We start from the raw sequence: 22,297 nt of genomic DNA, 5'->3' as shown, positions 1-22,297 counted from the left end.
TCAGCTTTGTCCCCAGCTGTCTCAAACAAGGGGGCCACGGCAAAAGTGCATTCAGAACAGCTAGAGCTTTATTGGCCATTCAGCAAACACTGCTTGGCTGAAGGTAGTTTTCCACCTTTCCCCCCACAGGGGCTCAAGCTGGTGACATTTGCTCGTCCTACAGCGTTTGAGGGACAGGGGCAGACAGGGCAGGGAAGGGCTGTGTTGCCTTGACTCTGCAGCCTCCGTTCTGGGCAAGAAGTCGTGCTGTTGCCCAGTGGCAGTGGGCCACTCACCGGGGCAGAGCGGGCAGCCTCGGGCCTGGGGCTAAGGCACCATCTTCCACCACTTGAAGGCGAAGGGCACCCGGCGGATGTTGGCACAGGCGCACAGGTCCCCAACGTCGGTCAGGTAGCAGTCAAAGTCGTCAATGAAGGTGCACTTGAAGCCCAGGGGCTCCAGCAATTGGCAGACCCTTTCTTCCAGGCAGCAGGTACCCTTGATTTGGGGCCCAAAAGGCTTGGGGATCCCCAGGGTCTTGCCTATCACAATCATCTGCAGCTGTCGGGAAGACAGTTGTGCATGAGGCCTGGAGGGGGATCAGCCGTGGGAGAAAGCCCCTGCGCATTCCCCTAAGGAAGGAGCACCATAGGGTAGGTACAGGGAAGACCCAGCTGCCTCTACTGTGGGGTTGGGCCAGACCAGGGCCAGCAAGCACTTGGCACCGTCCTCACCAACACCACCGACCGGCGAGACCCAGCTCACTTCTGCCTGACCCTCTACTCACACCCAGTGTGGTTGCACCCGACGACCCTCCCTCACACCCAACGTGAAACCCCAATGCTGCCTGGCCAGGGGCTGGCTTGGGCAGCTTCCCCTGTATTTCTGTCACTCTGGCCTTTTTGTCCTGCCTGTGCCATGTTCCTGCTACCTCTCCACGGGGGTGCTCTCCACCCCCAGCTCTGGCAGTTGACTTTTCGCCATCTTTAACCCTTCAAAGAAACTTCACCACTGCTCACGCCCACTGGACCACACTGATCTCATAGAACTAGAAGAATACCAGTGGAGCATTGGTAAGTTTGAGTCCTGTGTCTCTAGGACCCGGGGAGAGGAGGCCAGCAAGTGTTTAAGAATGGAGGCACTCAGGTGCCTCAGAATTCATTTTGAGAACCTGCACGACAGGTCATGGTTGTTGCATGGGAAAGTTCAGACATGAGCCTGTGGGCACAGGCTGGGCAGAGCCAGGACCCCTTTGTACTCATACCCCCTACTCCCGACTTTGACTTCTGTTCAGGAGGAGTAAAATGTAACTTTACGCAGTCAAGCACCTACATATTCAGATGCTGCTGCTGTGAACCCTGGGGACAGTGGACAGAAGACCCTGCCCCTCAGGGACTTGCACACAGCATCCCCCTCTGGGAAACAGCTCATCTGTCCCTTCAGGCTGGGGGTTAGCTTGCTGAGGCCCCTAAAGCACATGGCGCAAGTCCTGGACCACAGTAACTGCTTGGCGAGTGTCCCAGGCTTTAGGGCCAATGCACCTGTTTCCTGGGTGGGGTGTCCCCCAACCAAGTGGGGAGAGGGAGGCCTCGTAGGCAGCGCTGTCTGCTGCACCCGCCCCCTGCAGTCTAGCACTGTGGGTGACGTGCCAGCTGGCACTGAGGGACCCCTCCCCAACCCCAGTGTACCCCCCGCACCCCTTACCAGGTCAGGGAAGTACGGCCTCACGAAGGGCCTCTGGGGCTGCTGGTCGGAGGGGACGTTGGTCAGCCGCGCTAGGCAGAAGAGCTGAGGTATGTCGATGATGTCCTTCTCCACCAGGCCCAGCTCCGTCTTCAGGATGTCACGGTTCAGGAGAATGCACTTCTGAGGGGCAGGAAGGGGCCGGGAGAGGGGTGACCTCAGGACCGGAGAGGCGGCCTGCCTCCTTCCCCACCAACGGGCCACGGCCCAAAGCAGCTGCCGTGTCTTCCTGTGTGCCAGGACCCTCACAGGTCAGGCCGACCCCCAACATGGCAGGCAGTGTTGCCGGGGACAGCAGGGTCACAGAGAGGCCTGGGCTGGAGGCTGGGATCCCACAGCTAGTCAGGGCCACCTCCCTGCTGGGACCCGCTGAGCCCAACACCTTGATAGGACCAGACTCAGCCCACCACGCCTAGGCTGTCCGTCCCCAGGGGCTCAGAGGCTGTCTCGCCCCGTGTCTGGCTGCTGCCCACCCTACCGTGCCAGGAGTCCATCCTTGCTCTTGCAAAGGTCAAGGTACCAGCGTGCTGTGGCACAGAACACTCCTCGGCTGGGAATAAGGGTCCCAGTGAGCAAAGGAGTTTTGCTCTGACCACGTGACCTTGGGCAAGAGGTTGCCTTCTTTAGGCTTCGGTCTCCCTTCTAGCAGTCGGATAACCTCGGTTCTGGGGACTCTGCTTCTCACAGCCAGTGATCCACATTCCCAAGAGGTCTCTGAAGACCCCGAACACCATGCTCGTGGCTGCTGTGATGGGCCACTTCCCCCAGGGAGTGCCGGGAAGGCCCTGGGACCGAGTCTGATACTCAGCTCCTCAGAGCGGGGACAGTCCTGCTCGAGAGGCTGCTGGGCTGCCCACGGCTCCCCAGGAAGTAGACCCCAGGCAGCCGAGTGGCACAAGCGGTGAGCAAAGCATGAACTTGGGAGTCACGCTCGGGTCCAAACCTGGTCCCAGCTGACTGGCTTGGGCTAGCGGCTGTGCCCTGAGCCTCACTGCCCCCACGGACGAGCTGAGCTTTACGTTCTGTGTGGTCCCAGGGTTTCAGGAAGGTGCCTCCCGCGATGCTCGGGCCGTGGTAGGTGCTTGGTTAGGAAGCTGTCTAGACTGTCAGCACCTGTCCAGCTTGGGGACAGAGCCAGGTGGGCGGTCATGACCGGAACTCATTCTGACACTGCTGAGCAAGCAGAATCTCTGCCATCTGTCCCCTCACGCCAGCCCCTGCTCCACCCCGGGGTCTAGATCCTGGCCCTCAGCCACCTTTGGCTGACACCTGGGGAAGCTGTGTCACCCGTGCTTCTTGGTCTCATCCAAGCACAAGGCACGTCTTGCTGTAGTGTTGGCTTCAGAGACTTAAGCTCCTCCCAGTTCCTCAGTCTCCCCAAGCTGGTACACAGCCAGCCCTGGCCCCGGAGCTGGGCCTGTGTCAGGACTGGGAACAGAGGGCAGCTGCCCCCGCCCAGGCCCCTACTGGGAATGGCCGGAACCTTCCGCAGGAACCTGCGGTGCCAGCCCTTTCCTGGGGAAGGCCCCCCACAGCCTGGGCCCTACCTCCGCGTATTCATTCTGCTTTTTCAGGTTTTCATCAGCGAGAAACTGATCGATGGTCTTGGCTTCCCTTCCTGTGGGAAGAAGGGTGGGCAGGCCTGTGGGTGGACGCTGTCTGCAGCTGGGCAGACTCGGGCCCTGGCACAGTCAACTGGGCCAGTGACTATGGTGAGTGGCCTCACTGGTCTCCAGAGACCACCCCCACCAGCCCAGTACATCATCTCACACCTGGGGACCAACCAGGGTCTGCACTGCAAAGCCCAGGCAGGACTCTGACTGCCACCCGCCACTCTGTCCCTGGCGGGAGGGGGCGTAGCCTGTGCCAGGCTCAGAGAGGCAGCCTAGAAGACACGAGCAGGGTCACTGCGGCCCCCATTCACCTCCCAGCATGACACGATCTGTACAGCCTGGCCACCTTCCACCTGTGACCCTGACCAGGTTACATCCACTTTGCTCCTTAGTTGCCTGATCTTTGGGAGGCAGATGCCCAGTGTAGCCATCAGCTCTGAGGTGACAGTCTTTGGCATGTGGTTCATGCTCAGTAAGTGTCACCGTCCACAGTGCTTCTGTGACCCAGGAGGCATCCGGGCAGTCTGGAGAGGGATGGGACGCCTAAGTTCCTCACATGCTCCCAGGTGATATGGGGTGTCAAGGGTCTAAAGAACTTCCTGGCACCCCGGCCACTTGCAGGGCAAAGGGTCCCCTTGTGCTACTATAGCGTTTGGATAAAACGTTCTGTGGCTCCAGCCACACGGCCTCTGCGTGTCTTAAGGGTGCCCAGGTTTCTGACCCAACACCCCCCGAGTAAGGCCCGACACTGGCATCGCTCGCATTTGTTCTTCTCCCCATTGGGGCCATCATGTGCTAAGTCAGTCCCTCTCAGATGGGTTCTAGCGGCCTCGCCAGCGCTTCTGCTCTACCCGTGTTGTCCTGGTACTGCCAGAATCGCGTGGAGATGACGTTACCATCTTCCAACGGCTTTCTCATTTCCCCCGAGATCCTCTCTACCAGGAGTGACAAGGCAGTGAATGACCATCTAGAAAGGGCCCCTCGGGAAGCAGGGACCCAACTCTGTCTTGGGGTTGGCGGCTCCCTTACCGTTAGAAAGGAGCTGATCCCCTCTAACCTCGTCAAACAGAAGCGCGTTGCCGTAGCCTTGCTTCTGTTTCTCCTGGAAAAGTTTATAGCAGGCGCTGGGGCTGGCCAGGAGCAGCTGGAAGCTCTGGGAAGAGACCTGGGGTCAGAGGCTACCATCTTCCCCGGGAGCCACCAAGGGTCCCCCCCAACAGAAGGCGTGGGAGATGTGGCTGGATGTGCCTTCTCCAGCCCCCACCACAGACCTTTTTGCCGTCACTCTTGTCGTCTATGGGGACGAAGCACATGAACTCATCCATGTGGCCCGTCATTAGCCAGTCTGAGTAGACCTCCACCGGGGCCTGGACCTGCTGGGCATAGAGGAAGTCTCGAAGGGCGTCACTCATGGCCCGGCCCTCTGCACTAAAAGGAAGGTGGAAAGAACAGCCCTTGAGCCAGGGCAGCCCGGTCAGCTGCCTGCCACTCAGCGAGCGCCAACTACCTCCTGGTACCTGGCCCCCTCTGACTGCTGGGTGGAAGTGGCCAGTCCATGCAAGACGGGGTGGTTAAGAATCTCCTACTCTGACCCAACTCAGGACAGAGCCAGGTGACTCTAGGTAGACTGAACCCTGGACACGGCATCGTTCCGATCTGTGGTTATGAAGTCCAACCACACCTTCTGTGGCAGTAACACCCCTTTGGGCCAACAGACCGGCTGAATCTCACTTGTTTCGATTTAAACCCTGAAATCAAAGAATAAACCCTTTGCTTTTTCTACCTTTAGTCTCCCACACGAATCAGAGGCTCAGATACCCTTCTCCGTTTAAGAAGTGGCCCAGAGCACAGGCCGCTGAGGTTATGAGAATCAGGTAGAGCCAGATTGGCTACCAGGGTCCCTTTAAGTTTTAGAGACATGTGGCCACCATCTGGTCTCCTGGCTCACCTGGGGTAGAAGCTGCTGCCGATGAGGACCCTGCCTAGGGGATATTCCTTCCCCTGGACCTTGACAGGCGGGGATACCATCAGGTTCCCAATGGAATCCATGCTGGCCACTCTGTGGTCCTTGGTGTGCTGGATCATGTAGCCGACACCGGGGCTCTGGAAGGAGAGTCCACCAGGGCAGGGGTGTTGAAGGGAATGACTGCAAGCCCCAGTCTTACCCCTAAATCCAGAATCTCAGGGAGACTTCCATCTCCTCTTCCCCCGAGGCCACCTGGACCCCTCCCCCCTCCCTTGTGCCCCATCACATCCTGACAGATGCCAGGCCCGAGAGGTGGGACCGGGTTCAGATCAGCCAAACCAAGCTCCGCACCAGTGAGTATTTCATGGAGATCTCTTCAAGTAAGATGGCCCGAGGGGTATCGAGGACAAAGGATATCGTCTTGTGGGGCGCCTGGGTGTAGCAGAAGGCCATCTCATCCTGGAGGGGACAGGACACAGGTTGGGAGGTTGTCTCACCCCTTCCCCTGCTCTCCTGTGTCTGGCTCGCGGGCACAGCTCCCTGGGCCTGGGCCACCTCCAGAGGGTGCAATAAGAGCCCCCTTCTTCCTGCCAACTCCTGCTCAGCTTCAGCCCAGCCCAACCGTCACCTCTTGAGGCCATTCTGACCTCTTTCACTCCTATTCTTCAGGTTTGGGACTTGAGTCACCCAGATTCTCCCTTTTCTTCTGTACCCAGTCCTTTAACAAGCCTAGTTGGCTTCACTTAAATATGTTCCGAGTCAACTTGTCTCTGGTACCCCCCGGGGAGCCACCATGATCGCTTCCCTATACTGCTGCGATGCCTTCCAGCCAGCGTCCCCTTCCATACTCGCCCCATCCTAGGATCTGTGCCCTGCATCTCAGCCAGAGGCGGCTTTTGAAAACTCACAGTTGCCACCTTTCATTCCCCCCAATTTGTGCTTTCTGGTCATCCTGCTCTGCCCTGGGGTTGTTTGTGTCTTTTACCTTCTGGCTTAAGAGGTCCCTAAGATATAACATCGCCCTCACCTGCCTCTGACTTCTGTTCACTGCGATCACCAGCCCTTCCGTTCAAGTCCTCCAAGCAGACCCCGTTCTGGTCTTCAGCTGTCTGTGCCCAAGGGTTCCCCTATATCTAATCGCCCCTCCCCAGCCTCCACGTGACCACCTCGTGTCATCGTGTTTTCTTTTCACAGCACTTAGCTCTATTAGCTGGAGCAGGGGCGGCTCCTGTGCTATTCTGTCACCTCTGGTGCTCGGGGCGGTACACCCAGCACGTAGTCACGAGTATTCGTGGGGTAGGGTGGAGCTCCAGAGCCGAACGCTGACCCGGGCTCTAGACTTAGTGCTGTGTCAGGGTCAGGTGGAACCCTGGGGCAGTGGCCCGGCCCTGGCAGGCTTAGCTGAAGGCCCCAGGTGTTCTGTGGTCTTGAACACAGGCATTCTGGAATGGGAGGAAGGTCGCACTCCAAGCTCTATCCCTTAGTGGCTACGACTCGGGCAAGTCATTCTCAAAGAAGTCCTAAGAACGGAGACACCCTATCGAGGCTCAGGTTTGCCATGAAGGTTGACCAGAAGCCTGTGTGAACTCCCTTCTAGGTGGCACACGCCAAGTCTCTCCCCCCCCCCCACAGCAGGTGTTCCCCCAGGTGGGGTGTTACCTGGAGCCACCTGCCCATGCGGTTGGGGTCCTCATAGACAGTTGCCACCTGGAAGTTACTCTTCTCGCTCAGCTCCGTCACCGTGTCCACAAAACCCTGGAGCTGCAGCTCTCTGCCACGGGAGATAAACCAGTTCCAGGAAGGCCTTCGAGCCCCCCCCCACCCTGGTCACGATCTCCCCGTCCTGGGAAGGAGAGCGCCTCCTTCTGACCAGGAGAGACCATGCCCCTGCCTACGGGGTACACAGGGCAACCGCCCCTCACCCCTCAGAGCCCGTCTCGCCCAGCCCGCGTCACTCGGCTCAACCCGGGGCAGAGCCAGGTCAAGAAGTGCTGGTGTCAGCCCCTGCCCTGGTGGCCTAGGCCTGTTCTCTCTCTGCCCTTTAGGCACATTCTACCCCCACCCCAGGCAATTTGGGAAACTCTTCCCTCAGCCCACCCAGAGGTATTGTCTGGTTCTTCCTTTGAGGGGGCTCCGTTTTCCCCCAAGAAGCCAAGAAACTGGGTCCCCCTTGAGAGGACCAAGAAGGTTGTCACATTCCTGTGCTTGGCACAAGGTAGGTCTTGAACCTGGCATCTTGGTGCCGTCACGTCCAGCACCAGGCTTGGGAATCTACGGTGGACATCCCTTCCTTGAAGATGAAGTGACGGTTGAGGCTTAAGATCGCCGGTTTTATAGACAAATAGATCCACAGGAGTTGAACATCAGTGGGGTCATACTATTGGGAAAGTATCAAAACTGGCATTTTAGTTCAGTTCCAGCGCCAGGGCCTACGTTGCTGTTCCGTCCGATTGCTACGTTATCCTGTTAGTAACAATGTAGCCACTAGTGTACTGTTCATAGCGTCCTATGCTACCGCTCCAAAGAACCTATTTGTTGGGTCTACACAGACAAGGCTACGGGGAGCCGGCCATCCAGACAATGCCTAGAACAGCCTACGGATTTTTACTGGGGGAAGGGTGTGTAGCGCCAGTCTTGTAGGTCCTCTGTGGCTAAGCTGGGAGACCTGGGTTTCGTTGAACAGCAGGTGGCTGCCTTCTGTGGGTGAGCAACCTCCGTCTTCAGATACAGACGCTAGATCTGTCTTTCGTATGAGCCACCAGCAAGATCCCATCAGATGTTCCCTGAGATTTGACCTTTTCATCTTGAAACCCGCTGTTCCTCCGAGGACCCCTGGACCTCACTCCCCGGTAGCCCTCCCAGGGATGCGCTGTCTGCCTCACTGGGCCAGGAGGAGGGGTAGGTCTTACCACTCGTGGCTGCACCCAGAGATCTCCCTCGACACCCCAGCCCCTGTTTCACGTGCCCTCCAGCCATAGGACGTGCTGCCCTGCCGGGATACTCGGTCACCCTGCAGGGTCTACCTTTTCTGACGTCCCATCACTGCTACCATCCTTAGTAACAAGCCCATCTGCGTGATCACGCCATGCCACGGCCTGTTTAGATCTGATCTGAGATCTCATTTTCCACCTTGCCTCAGCCTCCTGTGCTGCTGGCCTCACCACCTCCACGATCTCGAGCGGACATCCAGCCCCCGACCACTGTCTCCCTGAGGCCCCTCCTAGCCCCTAGGCTGGTGGCTTGGCCTCACGGGGACCTCCCCCCTTTCCTCGTTCTTCCTTCTGTGGTGCATCACCATCGTATACTCTTGTCCCTGGGCAAACCCAACCCTGGCTGGACCCTGGCATAAGGGTCTACATCTGATCTCCCCTAGAGGTTGTTACTGAGAGTAGTTGGGGAAAAGCCCATGGTGACCTGTCTCTCTAGCTGGCCAAGCTAAGCAGGCTGTGAGCGCCGCCCAGCTATCCTAGTGCTTCCCTAGTTGTCTGTTCCCTCCTGGAACAGCGGCACGCTGTCCTCGTGCACCGTCCTGCCTTCTGGTTCCTGCAGCTGCCTCTTGCCCTCCCCGTCGGCTCTTCCCTTCTCCACTAGGTCGTTCCCGTTGTCCTCTGCCTCCTACTTTAGAAGGTGGCCTTCGTGTAAGGAGCCTGCCGTAAGGGACACGTGGCCGTAGTAACTGGCGGCGGCTGGTATGGAGTTGGTGGGGCCAGGGGTGTCCTACCTTCAAAGCAATCCCGAGTCTAACTGCTGTGTCTGAGCTGGTCTCTTGCCTTTTATATGTATTTAGTTTTCCACGTGACAGGCGACAGCATGGACAGAACCCTTGGTGGTTTCCCACTGGTTGTGTCCACATCCCGCCTCTCCTTCTCCCTGGGCACGTGGTCATGTAGCCAGAGACCATTCCTGGCGTCCCTGAGGCTGATGTGGCCTGTGCCTCTTCAGGCCTTTGGTACGTGAACGGAAGTGGTTCAGGAGACTTCTAGACCCCGAGCCGCAGACGGGCAACTTCACCCGGACTTTGGCTTTTACCCCTTCCTGGGACCCGGGCCTAGAAGTGCACGTGCCCAGCCTACGTCACAAAGACGGAGGTGCCGCGCACCCCAGGGGAAAGCATCCTCACAAGACTGAAAGGAACCCTAAGTGACGGCGGGAGCAGCACCCGTCCCCTGCCTGCAGGCGTCTGGGTGAGGAAAAACACGCAGCTGTGTTTGGGGTGCAGCACAGCCCCAGAGCTGCTAGGGAACTGTCCGCTTTGGCCCCATCCCCCTGCCTCCTCCGGCTCTTGCCTGTTCTGACAGGACATGCTGGCAGCCTTGCCTCTCTGTCCTTTACTCTGTTTTAGAGCACTTGGCACTGCCTAAGACCATGCTGTTTGACCCCTGTAAGAACAGGGGGACCACCTCGTGCATCTCGCAGTCCCTGGCTTTGGGAATATTCAGACATATCAGACGGTTGCCTTGGGGCAGGTCCGGCCAGCTCAGATGGAAGGATTTTACTCTCCTGGTGACATGTCCTAGCCACCTTCACCCACCCTGCCCTGCTACAGAAAGAAGGCACCAGTTATGAGGACTGCCCGGCACAGGCGGCCCGAGCGTTCTTACCTGCACAGGTAAATCTCCAGCGGCATCTGGGTGCTGGGAAGAAAGATGCACGGAGCCACGCGGAACACCACCGTGTCTTTGTACACCGGCGTCTCTGGGATCGCCTGCGACACAAGACAAGGTCCTGTCAGCGACCGGCTTCCACGTCCACACCCTCCCCTCTCAGTCCAGCTCACCACTGGGCCTCGCCTGCCTTCTGCAGCTTTCTCCCCAACCCCTAGCTCTGCCCCCCAAGCCTCACGTCCCCCCGTCCTCTGCCCAACTGTGAGACATGCTCCCCCGACCGGAGCGTCCTAGTCCGAGGACTCCTTGTCTCCTTGGGGACATACCGGGTCTTGAGACTCTTCCACCAGGGAGGCAGAGTAGGAGATCAGGCCTGAGAAGCTGGCGGATGGGAACTCTGTGGCTTCCACATAGAGGGTCTCCTTCAACTGGTTCCCCAGGAGGGCCAGGGTATAGGTGTGCTGGCCAGGCCCCAGCACCAGCTCGAAGGTATGAGAGCTGTCTTCTAGGAGAGGGAAGGGACAGACCAGCTACTGAAATAGCCTGGTGCTGGTCACCACACTTGATGGTCAAGGCACCAGCCCATTTCTCAGGTCAGAAGCTGGGCTGTGGGTTCTTGAGCTGGCTTATTTGGCGCTTCTTTTTTTTTTTTTTAAAGAAACAGGGTCTTGCTCTGTCCCCCAGGCTGGAATGCAGTGGCATCATCGTAGCTCACTTAACCTCCGCCCCAAGTAGCTAAGACTATAGGCATGTGCCACCATGCCCAGCTAAGTTTTTTTTTTTTTTTTTTTTTTTAATAGAGAAGGGGTCTTGCTGCTCCACTGCCCAGGCTGGTCTTGAACTCCTAGCTCAAGCGATCTTCTTGCCCTGGCCTCCCAAAGTGCTAGGATCATAGGCATGAGTACCTGCACCCACCCCGTCCCCGTGTTTCTTCTGCTGTCTAGGGCTTAGGGGACACCCAGATGTCTGTTCACCAGCAAGGACCAGTCACTCGCCAGCATGGTGAGACTTATTATGAGTTAGGACTCGGGCGCTCAGACACCCGCCTTCGAGGCCTTCAGTCCAGGGTGAAGATTCATGAATCGAACTTTGGGATGATAAGGTCCGAGGTGAGAAACTGTACAGAGTTGGGCTCGGCAGCCTCATCTGAAAAAGCCACTTACTGACACCAGGAAGCTCAGCGAGAACCGTCTGGCCAGTGGATGATGCCTCAGCAGAAAGTTTCTGAAGAAACCGAGTGTTCTCGTAGTTGTACATTGAAGCCTGTTTTCTTCTAGTTTTAGGTCAATTAAAAATGAAACCACACACAGAAGTTGACCACATGCGGTGGTTGTCTCTCAATTAACTAGACCCCAAATCTGCCTATTTTGCAGGCGGGAGATCACCCTGACCCAAAGCCACCGAGCTCCTCCCACCCGGGCCACGCGAACTCCTTCCTGCCTGGCCTTCACCTCTGTCCTTCTCCATCCTGGTGTGGCAGCCGCAGTCCTGGTCTGAGGTCCCCAGTGGATTCTTACCTTAGAGAATCCTGTAAACCGGGTATACCTTGGCCACCAGAACCCTGAAAGATCTGGGCGCCATGTCTCCCTCAGACCTCTGCATGGCACGTGCCAGCTGCTTCCAGCTCCGGTTCCCCTAACGTGTCAGATGGCTGCTGTGGCCGTGGCTGTCCCCAGTTCAGGCACCGCCCCGGCTCCTCGGCCTCTGTGCTCTGGGCTGTGGCTGTAGCAGCCCCCAGATGGGCTCTGGAGTTCCACGGCAACACCTCCTCCGAGGCACGGGGGTGCCGGCCACAGGCCTGGCCTCAGTCCCCCTGCTGCTGGCCGGAGGGGGCCGGGCCAACTGGGAACGCTCCTTTCTGAGTTTCCGCTTTCAGTCTGCTGGGAGGCTTCCTCACTGCCCCGAGCGGGCAAGACTGGACGAGGCAGGCTTCTACCAGGGCCCCGCAACCCCCCCAGCACAGACACGGCCCTCGACCTGCTGCAGTCAGCTGGCGACCGCGGAGTTCCGGCCTACACAGATAGATCCTGGCTGGCTGCCACCCAGCCCAAGAGCTGCTGCAGGCCCAGGGCCTTCTGTCCTGGGGACCTGGGCTCCCTGTGGGCGACTCACCGCTGGGCGGTGAGGGGTGCAGTCCCCTTGCCCCAAGTCCCTACCTGCTATCTGAGTAGTCCCTCTGCAGTTGACCCTCTGGGGCCTTCTCAGAGCCAGTAGTTCGTTTTAAAGCACAGCTGACACTTCATTGCAGACTTACTACGTGCCAGGGACTGTGCTAGGTGTTCGGGCTCAGGGACTCACCTGCATCCTCACAAGCCTTTGATAAGGTGCTCGTTTATCCCCATTAAGCAGATGGGCAGGGCCAGAAGCCTCATGACCCAGCATGACAGTCACCTCCGCCTGGAAGGCCCTTCCCACTCTCAGGCTCTGCCCTGCTACCACTCAGGTCTTAGCTCAGCTACCCTTCAACTCCTGCCCTCCTGGATCTTAAAGGGCTACACCCAGCCCCCACCTGGTCCTTGGCTGTCCCCCTGCCCCGGTAGGCTCTGAGAACAGGTAGTGTGTTCACCTTCCCAGAGCCGGATCCTCAGGGCACGGTAGACACCGACGTATCGAGCCGAGCTTTGTTCTTACCTGCCACTTACCACCGGACCTAGAGGTGGGGCAGGTGTCCCCTTTGTTCCTCATTAGCACTTCTGGTCCATCGCTCCGCATTCCTCAAGAATCCTGGTCCCTTTGAGGCACTGTCAGGTAGTGCCCCTGCCCCCTTTGTTACAACTGACTGCCACCCCTCCGTGGGTCGTCCTAGCACCAGCTTACCCCCGCCACTGTTGTCATCACTGGCATTTGACACCATCGACCGGACATTTTCATCTTCTTCGACCTTATCTCGTTGAACTTGAGTTCTGGCCCACCTTAGGTGCCTATTTCTGGGGTCACGGCCCAGACTAGCTGCCCTCCAGGGCGTTCCATCTTTTCATAGCTCATCTACACTCCTGCCTCAGTCTCCGACCCCAGATCTTCCTGCGGCCAACTCCTACCCTTTGCTTCCTTTGTACCCTTCTCAGATCCAAACATCTGTCACTACATCTCTCCCTCGAACATGACGACGTCCACTCCCAGACCCTTTTAGTTTATGTGCCTGGAAAGACTGCAATTCTGGTTAAACCAACTCTTTAAAACTCACTCTCATACCCGAATGGCTAGAGAAGCCACCGTACTGAAATGGCCTCGTTCCAGCTGTGACCAACCTCACAGCCAGCCTTCACTGCCACTCCGGACACGGTCACGTTTGTATTCCGAGCATTACGTGTTCTTAGGCTTCCTTCCTCCAGGGCCGTGGCCCTCCCTGTTGGGTCAGCCCACTTGCACACAGCTGCACCCATGTTCTACCAGCCTCAGATGCGCCCCCGACGCCACGCCAGCCCTGCCAGTTGTGACCACCATGCAACTCCCTAGCAGGCAAATTCCTTCCGTGCCATGCTCACCATACCTGTCCATTTCAACCTGGTTTTTATCCCTCTGTTCTGTCAGGGTCACTGATGACCGTCACTTGGAAGACCATGACTTTACGGGCTTTGGCACCTTAGTCTACCAAGAGCATTTGCCACGGTTGGTCACTGCCTCCTCAAAAGGCTTTTTCCAGAGCCTATGCTCCGACTTTCTCTGTGTCTAGAACAGTCTTCAGATCCCTTTGCTATCTCTTCTAGACTAGCGGTTCTCCAGCTTTAGCGTGCTTCAAGATAACCTGGAAGGCTTGGTAAACGCCCTGCCCTGGATTCTTGAATAAGTTTAATAAGGAGAAACACGTAGTTCACTACGATCCACACAATGAAATAACACAGCATCTTTAGCAGGCTGCTGAACTGGTGGCCTCCTGCGTGGACTCCCAGGACCACTTGTCCTGGCCTAGCCTACCACGGCATCATCCATGCTTGGCAGGACTCATGGGGGCCTGGACCAGGCCTGGACCCGTGGGTCTGTGGCCCACTCCTAGCCCACATGCAGAGGGCTACATCCAACCTGCGCTGCTGCTTCTGGCTAATCCCAGGCTATTTCCAAGCCCATCTGTGAGTTAGGGTCTGCAGAAGAGACGGAGCAGGGACTTTGTGCTATGGCCCCTGAGCACAGGGAAGGAAGTAGAGCCACATCTCTCCAGTACTGGTGACAGATGGCCCCTCTGAGAATAGGTGTGTTGTAAGACCACAGGGCTTCCCAATTGCCCAGCTGAAGCTAAGTGTGGCTTTTAAAGGGTGGCATGTTCGTATACGCCTCCAGAAACAAAGAGTTAGGTCTCCATTTGAGAAACTTAGAGGCATTAAATATTACGCCAGTTAAGGGAAGTGAAGACTTGGTAAAGGACATTTTGCTGGAGTTGGACACGTTTACCTTCTAAGCCGGCTGCCCTCCAGCCCCAGAACCGAGCATGCCACCTGCCTCCCAGGGAGAGGAGGGCTGAAGAGGGGCCGTGGTTGGCGTGGGGGCTGGGGTATAGGTGCTACTGTATCTGCTACTCTGGCTTTTTGGCCTCTGAATTCTGGAATTTTAATGGCATGAGGTTTTGGTTAAAAACGAAGATGGGGCCGGGCGCGGTGGCTCACGCCTGTAATCCTAGCACTCTGGGAGGCCGAGGTGGGCGGATCGTTTGAGCTCAGGAGTTCGAGACCAGCCTGAGCAAGAGCGAGACCCCATCTCTACTAAAAATAGAAAGAAATTATATGGACAGCTAAAAATATATATAGAAAAAATTAGCCGGGCATGGTGGTGCATGCCTGTAGTTCCAGCTACTGGGGAGGCTGAGACAGGAGGATCCCTTGAGCTCAGGAGTTTGAGGTTGCTGTGAGCTAGGCTGACGCCACGGCACTCACTCTAGCCTGGGCAACAGAGTGAGACTCTGTCTCAAAAAAAAAAAAAAAAAACAAAAACAAAAAAACGAAGATGGATTCTTCTGATAGGGATTATCAGGAGATGTTATCTCATCTATATAAGGCAATAGCTCCCACTTCAGCTATTATGCATTTGCATTTCTGCTGCATTTCCAGCTGCGAGAATCCTGCTGGGTAGGTACCACCCCCAGTTTACAAATGGAGAAAGTGGCCCAGAGGTACAATAGCTTACACCCATGTGTATAGACTTCGTCTTTGGTGAAGGTGGCGGCCAGAGAACCCCAGGGACAAAGGTCTGGCCACAACAGCCCCTGACCTACAGTTCTCGGAGGGGACCCTGCTGAGTAGGTGTGGGCACAGCTCGCCCCAGCACCTTGAGAGCAGACAAAGCTGGGGTTGGCACCAGAATACTCACTTTGGGGCCAGTAGACTCTCGCCTTCTTTGACTCTTCCTCCGAGGTGTGGAGGACCAGCTGGTATTTCTTTAAGGTGTAGCTGGGGCCTTGGACATTCAGTGTCATCTGTGACAGATTCTTTATTTCTGGACAAAAGACAAGGCAAAGGTTCAGGGGCTTCTGGAGGCCAGGACCCCAGGGATGGGGAGAAGAGCAGTAGGGCAGGGTGGGGGCTTGCACGAGGGAGCACCGAGGACCCTCCGCCGTGGCCAGACCACGTTGCACCGTGCCACCTGTTCTCTGCCTGGCCACAGGCAAGTCACCAACCTCAGGGCCCACTTTGTTTTGTTTTGAGACAGGGTCTCACTCTGTTGCTCAGGCTGAAGCACAGTGGCATGATCACAGCTCACTGTAACCTCCAACTCCAGGGCTCAAGCGATCCTCCTGGCTCAGCCTCCCGAGTAGCTGGGACTACAGGTGTGTACTATCACGCCCTGCTAGGTTTTTTGTTTTTGTGGAGATGGGGGTCTTACTGTGTTGCCCAGACTGGAAGGCTGACTTTTGAGCGAGGGTGGCATTTACCCACAGTCCCCACACAGACACAGAACAGGGGGTGGCTCAGCTCAGCAAGGGTTCACCTCTAGCCTTGGAACCCCGCCCACTGCTGACCCCCAGCCACAAGTCAGGACCAGATCCAAGAGTGCTTTTTCCTAAGACAGTCAGGGTTCCTGGCCCAGGACATGGGAGGCTTTTTAGAAAGCAGCTCATATACACCCCCATTGTCTTCGTTTAGTCTTTTCAACCACCTTGAGAGGCCAACCGTATCATCCCTATTTTATAGAAGGCAAGACGAGACCAGGGAAGCTAGTGTGCTCAAGTTCACAGCCAGGGAGTAACAGTTTGTAACAGCCCATGCGGCCTCTTTCTTCCCAGTTACGCAGCTCCGAGCCAGGACTAGTGATCTGCCCACCTGGGGGTGAGGGCGTAGGAGGGACGGTCAGCATGGAATCGTGTCTGCTGAGGGGCAGGGCTGCGAAGGCAGAGCCCACAAAGGAGAGGTGGGGTCGGTCCGAGGTCTCACCCTCAGAGAGGAGCACCGTCTTGGTCTTCTCGTCCTTGTCCCTGTCCTCGGGCTGGCCTGCGTCAGCAGAACTGCAGTTCACCAGCAGGATGGCACCCCAGCCGTTGGGACCCCAGGTCCATTTTTTCTGCAAGCGAGACAGGAACGTTGGCTCAGGAAAAAGCCACGTAAACCCCCTGCTTCTCAGACGCCACGTCACATCAGGGGGCAGAGCCAAGCCTTTCTCCAGGGCAACAGCGACCTTGCGATCAAAGTTTGAGGCCAAGGACCCGTAGGGACAGGAGGGTGACACTGGGCAAGTGGGCCAAGAGGAAGGGAAACAGCTGGATTCGGGTTACCAGTGACCTACTTTGTTTCGGTGCTGGGGGAAGTAGGGACACAGGCATATGGGAAGAGATGTCCCACCTGGGGGTGGCAGCTAACGAACCCTCTGTTCTAGGTGACCACATGACCAGGCCAGGACATGAGCTTAGTGTCAGACATTCTAGTCTTGAATAAGTTAGCAATTGTCAGTTCTGACTTGAGTTACAGCAATTTGACTGAAGAGACCCCGTGAGGGTCGGACACAGCGAGTCACGGCCCCGCCCCGCCCTCACCTTTGCCTTCCTGTCACTCGGCAACCCGACTTGTCCATTGCGGTAGATGTCCACCTCCAGGGAGACCTCTGAAACAAAGGAAGGGCGTCTCAGCCACCTAGACAGAGCCTCGAAGCTGCAGGTGATCCCCCGGGGACCGCCCGGGGCTGTATCGGCCACCAGCCTCTCCAGCAGGCGGGAGGCGTGCTCAAAGGTGGCCGCCTTCCCCACGGGCAAGCCTGGAGCGGCCCGAGTGCTCACACGACTATCCCAAACCTCCCAGGAGCTCACAGAACCGGCCTATTGCAGTCATGATGCTATCTCAGGCCTCACACCTTCTACCCAAGTGGTTCTAGTTTGGAAAACGTACCTCCCTAGCCTTCTGGAAAGCTCTTTGCTCTCCAAGATGTAGGAAGGGCCCTATATGTAAATTCCCCCTTAGAGCTAAGGATCTAGGCTTCCGCCCACGTATCACTGTAGAGGCCCCTTACTGCCCTGGCACCCCACCTCCCACCCTGCCTATCGTGCACCTGACTTCGTGGCTTTGCCATGGGGTTTTGTCCACAGCCCTTGTGGACGTACTGTTTCCCAACTGGAATGTCAGAGCCACGAGCACAGACCTGCTTTGCTGCCGTGTCCTCAGCACTTGGCACACAGATGCCTGCTGTGAGCCCGGCTGTTCTAGGTCTCACAGATGGCAGTGGGCAAGACAGGAGCCCTGTCCTCTTGGAACGTACGTTAGCACAGGAGTGTGCGGCAGGGGTGGGGCGAACAGATACACGTTACGTCCTACGGCAGCAAGAATGTGGGAAACGGGGACAGGGGAACGGAACGGGGTGTTTCAGCTTTAGAAAAATCAAAGACGTTTCAGTTGAAATTTAAAAAGAGACCTGAAGGCGGCAAGAAAATAATCCGTGCTAGTATCCAGGGTAAAAGCTATTAGAGGAAACAGGAAGTACAGGTGGCAAGTTCAAGGGTCAAAGTAGCCAACAGTGCCCAGAGCAGAAGGAAGGAGAAGAGTCATAGGTCACAAGGGGCTGCTGAGGTAGGTTTTGTGGGCAGCAGGGACTTTCGCTCCGATCTGAGCAGCATGGAAGCAGCTGGAAGGCTTTCAACCGAGATGTTATCTAATGTCTTAGAGATGTGTCACTCTGGTGGCCGGATGGAGACCAGCCCTACAGAAGGGCAAGGGTGGAAGCAGCGAACCCCAGGCTGTGATCCAGGTGGGAGGGGACGGGGGCTTGGACCAGGACAAGTGCATGAGGACAGCGAGTCTCTGGATTCTCGCTAGGCGCCAGGTAACACCCTCAGGACTCAGTCTGACATGGGGTGGGGAGAGCCAGGTGACGCCAAGGTTACGGGCCTCAACAGCTGGAAGGTGGTGCTACCCACGCCCCCCCCCACCCGCCACCGTGATGGGGAGATGACTAGAAAGAGGTTTTGCAGGGGTAGAAAGAGTCAGTTTGTTGGGCTATGTTAAGCTCGAGATGTTCATTAGATACTCAGGAGCGTATGTCGGGTAGGCAATGCCCAAGTCAGGTTCACGAGAGATGACCAGCTGGAGATAGTTTGGGGAGTAATCTGCCTCTAGGTGACATTAAGCCATGTGACTGGCTTCCCGAGTCCTGAAACATTTCAATGGCCAGCTTGGGAGACAGAGTCCAGCAAAGCGCTCTGAGAAGGAACAGGCAGGTGAGACTTGAGTGCAGCACCCCTGGAATGTTCCAGTGCAGTGTGCCAGGGCAGGACGACCAGTGGTATTGGACACTGCTGACAGGTAAGGGGAAGAGGGAGGGGACAGCTAGACCTGGTGAAGTTAGAGTCTTTGGGAAGAGCTTGTTGGTGGTAGGTCTCTGGGTAGATTCGGGGGGAGAGAGGAGAAATCGAGGACATGTAGGTGGCTCCCGTGTAGCAGAGAGGTGGGAGGTGGAGCCCAAGGACAACACAGAATCAGGTGAGAGATGCTACAGCTCGTTCCTCTTCCTGGGCTGATGGCAACGACCCAGAAGAGGGGAGGGTGGTGGCATCTTACGTAGAAGAATTGCTAAAGGGATGACTCGAACGAGGGGGAGAGGACCTAGTGAGACAGGAAAGAACAGACACATCAGCTGTGACAGAGAAGGTAAGTGACACGAGTAGGTGGGTAGGTGATGGTAACGTGGAATTTCTGGTTGCTTCTGTTCTCAGAAAGTTGGTCAGCGGTACAGAAGCAGGGAAGAGAGATGATTGAGCTTCAAAGAGGGAGTATGTGAGTATCTTGGATCGATCTGCTTGGGAACTCATGCAAGAATTCCGTGAGCCCATAGGAGGCACCTCCTTGCAGAGAAACCCTTTTTGGTTCTTGTAATGCCCAACCCCCTCCCCCCCAGGGGGAGGCTGGGCCTCTGTGGGAACAACACTCACCGATGCCGGTGAGGAACAGCACAGCTGTGCCCAGGGACATCTCCTCGTCGGTGCCATAGTACGTGACCAAGACCTGTGGAGACAGCGTCCAGACCCGTGGGAACGTTAGAAGGCAGGGGTCAGGAGCACAGCCCGGGCCACTTGCCGAGTCTCGGTGTGTGACCTTGGTCTCCTGTTACAGCTTCTGAGTTTCCTGCATCTTGCTGTGAGCTGGCACAGGGCTGGGGCACTGCACTTAGGACAGTCGGGCCTGAGCATTCATAAGCTGCCACCGCCCCGCCCTTCCAACCTCTTCTACGTTAGCTAAACCCATCCAGGTGGGAGCCACCCCCTCAAAGGCAGAGGGGTCACCCTGTACCACTCAGGCAAAGAACAGCACGTGGTTTCAGAGCCTGAGCTATAAACCACGTCACACACCCACCCGCCACACCTGTCCTCCCGGGTCCCCCCCACTGCTCCAGGGGGTGGGCAGGGGGAATGCGGCCTCTGACAGCTTCAACTGCTTGCTAAGGACGTGGGACACCCGGGACAGAGAGGGGAGCTGGACCTCAGTCTTTCCTGTGTCGAGAACCAGCCTCTGCTTCCACAGGGGCCTCTCTGCTCTAAGCAGACCTGCCCTCCAGCCAGGGGCCCCGATCACGGGCTTTGTCATGAACCAAAGACCCAACCGTTAGCTAGAAAACGCCTGCGTGTGCGATCTACCACCTGTTCCTAAATGGACGCTGTAGCCCAAAGTCAAGCATCTCACTCTGTTGGCCACTCTTGAGGGTATTGGAGGCTGAGCCCTGGGCAGAGAATGGTCCTCAGTTCCTACCTAGGTGTACCCTCAGGGAACTGCCTACCCGGGCACGGAGCGTAAGTGGGTGTGTGTACTGCACATCAGCCATCCCAGCTCCAGCCCCTGCCAGCAACAGCTCCAGCACGTGCCAGTGGGAACCGCTTCATCGCGGTTCTCGCCCCAGCTCTGGGTTGGAGTCACCTGGGGAGCCTTAAACTACAGCAGCCGGCGACTCCCGGAGTTCTGATTTAATTGGTAGGGGGTGGGGCCTGGGCGCTGGGTGTTACCCAGTCCCCGGTGGTTCTAATCTGCAGCCAGAGTCGAGCACCGCTGCTCTGATGGAGCTTCTACCACAGAACCGCTCCGCTGCCCCGTCCAGGAGACCGGCAGCCGCTGTGCAAGGTGGAGGCGAGCCTCCCCCACCGCAGGTGCCCCGTCGAGGCAACAGCCCGCCCAGGAGCGAGAGCACAGACTCGGGCTCAGATCCTGGATCCATCCCACTCTGGTTACGCTATTTAGGCTGATACAGCACTCTGTGCCTCAGTTTCCTCAGGCGAAATGAGGGTAGAGGCCAGTCCCTTGATTCAAGCTGTCTAGCCTATAGCATGCGTTGAATACACCTCAGCAATTAAGCTTCATTAGAGTCTCCCCGTCCGGAAGAGCTGCCTTAGCCGAAAAGCCCATCTGAGTTACGCTGGTAACTTTTAAGCCAGGCGTTAACAGCAGCTGGACCAGAAGCCAGCCCAGCGTCACTCTCAGAGGTGCACGTGGCAGAGACAGACACTCAGCTCCAACCCCAGTTCTGCCGACAACCGGCTTGGGCAGGGCACGGCCCGTGCCTCGGTCTCTTCATCTGCAACATGGGGCCGTGAAGTGCCACCCCCAGGCCTGCTGCAAGCGCCGGGTGAGGTCGGACACGCAGGACACCGGGCACCACGTTTCTCACAGGCTCAGGGCACGTCAGCCGTCAGGAGGGGACCCCAGCGGCTGTGCCGCGTCCCAGCCCCAAGACACCCCTCATCTCGCTGCCCCAGGCTGACCTTGTCCCCGTCCACCATGAAGCTAGACGATGTCATCTTGACGATCGCGTACGTGGGCTCAGTCAGGGGCCACCAGATGGTGGCGTCCTCCTTGTCGGTGATCATCGTGTCGGCGATGTCGATCAAGACCCTCCCGGAGCCGCGGATGGTGAAGCACTCACACATCTGGGGGGCACACCTGGTTCGCCCGGCAAGGAGACAGGCTTTAGGGCACAAAGCCTCCCCTCCTGGGCCCAGGAGGTGGCTGGTACGGTGGGGGACGGCCCCCAAATCCTCATTCCCCTTAGGGTGCCCAGGCAGAGGCCCGCTAGTCAGGGTGGTTTTGGGGTCCCAACACAATCAGCCTTATTCCTACCACTCTGACCCCAAGGACCCCCGTGTTCACCCTGTGCCAGGGTCCAGCCCAGACCCCACCCTCCAACTGATGCTCTAGAAGTTACCAAAGAGGCATCTTATTTATAAGCCCTAACCCCCAAGGAGGTAAGAGCCATTTTTCTGAGTCACAAGGGATCCTGTAGGGAAAAAAACAGGGCGTGGGACATGGGAGGTCCGCATTGTGACCCTGGGGAAGACCCACGCCAAGGCTCCAGCATCCAGGGGCCCCCCTCACCTGCTCCTCCCAGGCCCGGCCTCACCTGCCTTTCCCAGGTAGGGGGCAGGAAGCCAAGGCGCTCCCCTCTCTAAGGGCCCGACGCCGACATGGGGCAGAGGCAGGAGTTAAGTCAGAATCCCACAGTGTCGGACGGGGAGACTCTCTAGAAACCCAACCCAGGCTTCCCGAGGCAGGGCAGGACCGTGAGACGCAGTGAAGAGAAGCAACCCCAACTCCCAGGAGCAGGGGAGCCGGTGCCAGCCTCCCCATCCAGGACCACACCCCCAGCACCTTACCCACTGACATCTACGTAGATTTCCGAGCCCAGCACACACACGGCGTGGGCAGGGTTGTCCAGGGAGAGGCGGATGACGTTCTGGAAGGACATGGCACAGCCCCCGAGCTGACCACCCTCAGACCTGCTTGCAACCCTCCCTCAGCACAGCGGCCTCAGGTGACCCAGGGCTCGCCCGCACTCCCCTGTTATGCGCTCAGGGCCTCTCCAGCCCGCCCCCTTGTTAAGGGCGGCAGCTGTCCAGGTGTAACTGATTTTCTCCATTGGGCTCTCTTGGTGGCTGAGGGCAAGTAGAGGCACAGGCAGCTCGTGGCTGCAGGCCTGCAGACCCGGGAGTCAGAGGCTGCTTG

General features: G+C 57.5%; 1 protein-coding gene across 1 annotated transcript; it reads right to left on the bottom strand.

Moving 5' to 3' along the window:
• Nucleotides 1-306: 306 nt before the first annotated feature.
• On the bottom strand, nucleotides 307-22,040 carry PADI6 (peptidyl arginine deiminase 6). The gene is made up of 16 exons (XM_069477393.1): nucleotides 21,949-22,040; nucleotides 21,061-21,238; nucleotides 19,243-19,315; nucleotides 16,861-16,928; nucleotides 16,265-16,391; nucleotides 15,204-15,329; nucleotides 10,232-10,410; nucleotides 9,903-10,006; nucleotides 6,961-7,072; nucleotides 5,653-5,760; nucleotides 5,284-5,438; nucleotides 4,607-4,763; nucleotides 4,365-4,488; nucleotides 3,270-3,340; nucleotides 1,684-1,845; nucleotides 307-540 (listed from the first exon to the last, which is right to left on the bottom strand). Exons 1-16 carry the CDS (start codon nucleotides 22,038-22,040, stop codon nucleotides 307-309), a joined length of 2,070 nt encoding a protein of 689 aa, XP_069333494.1.
• Nucleotides 22,041-22,297: the final 257 nt, after the last annotated feature.

This window comes from Eulemur rufifrons, chromosome 8 (assembly GCF_041146395.1).
Source record: "Eulemur rufifrons isolate Redbay chromosome 8, OSU_ERuf_1, whole genome shotgun sequence".
NCBI lineage: Eukaryota > Metazoa > Chordata > Mammalia > Primates > Lemuridae > Eulemur > Eulemur rufifrons.
Note: the sequence above shows the minus strand (reverse complement) of the source record. Positions and strands in the feature narration are given on the sequence as shown.

Bases quoted from the DNA above. Each gene is read 5' to 3' on its own strand.
- PADI6 (XM_069477393.1), bottom strand. From the start codon at position 22,040: ATGTCCTTCCAGAACGTCATCCGCCTCTCCCTGGACAACCCTGCCCAC. The intron at 19,316-21,060 runs GTCAGCCTGGGG...CTGTCTCCACAG, and splicing joins TCATGGTGGACGGGGACAAG to GTCTTGGTCACGTACTATGG. The intron at 10,007-10,231 runs GTATGTCCCCAA...CTTGTGTCGCAG, and splicing joins TGGAAGAGTCTCAAGACCCG to GCGATCCCAGAGACGCCGGT.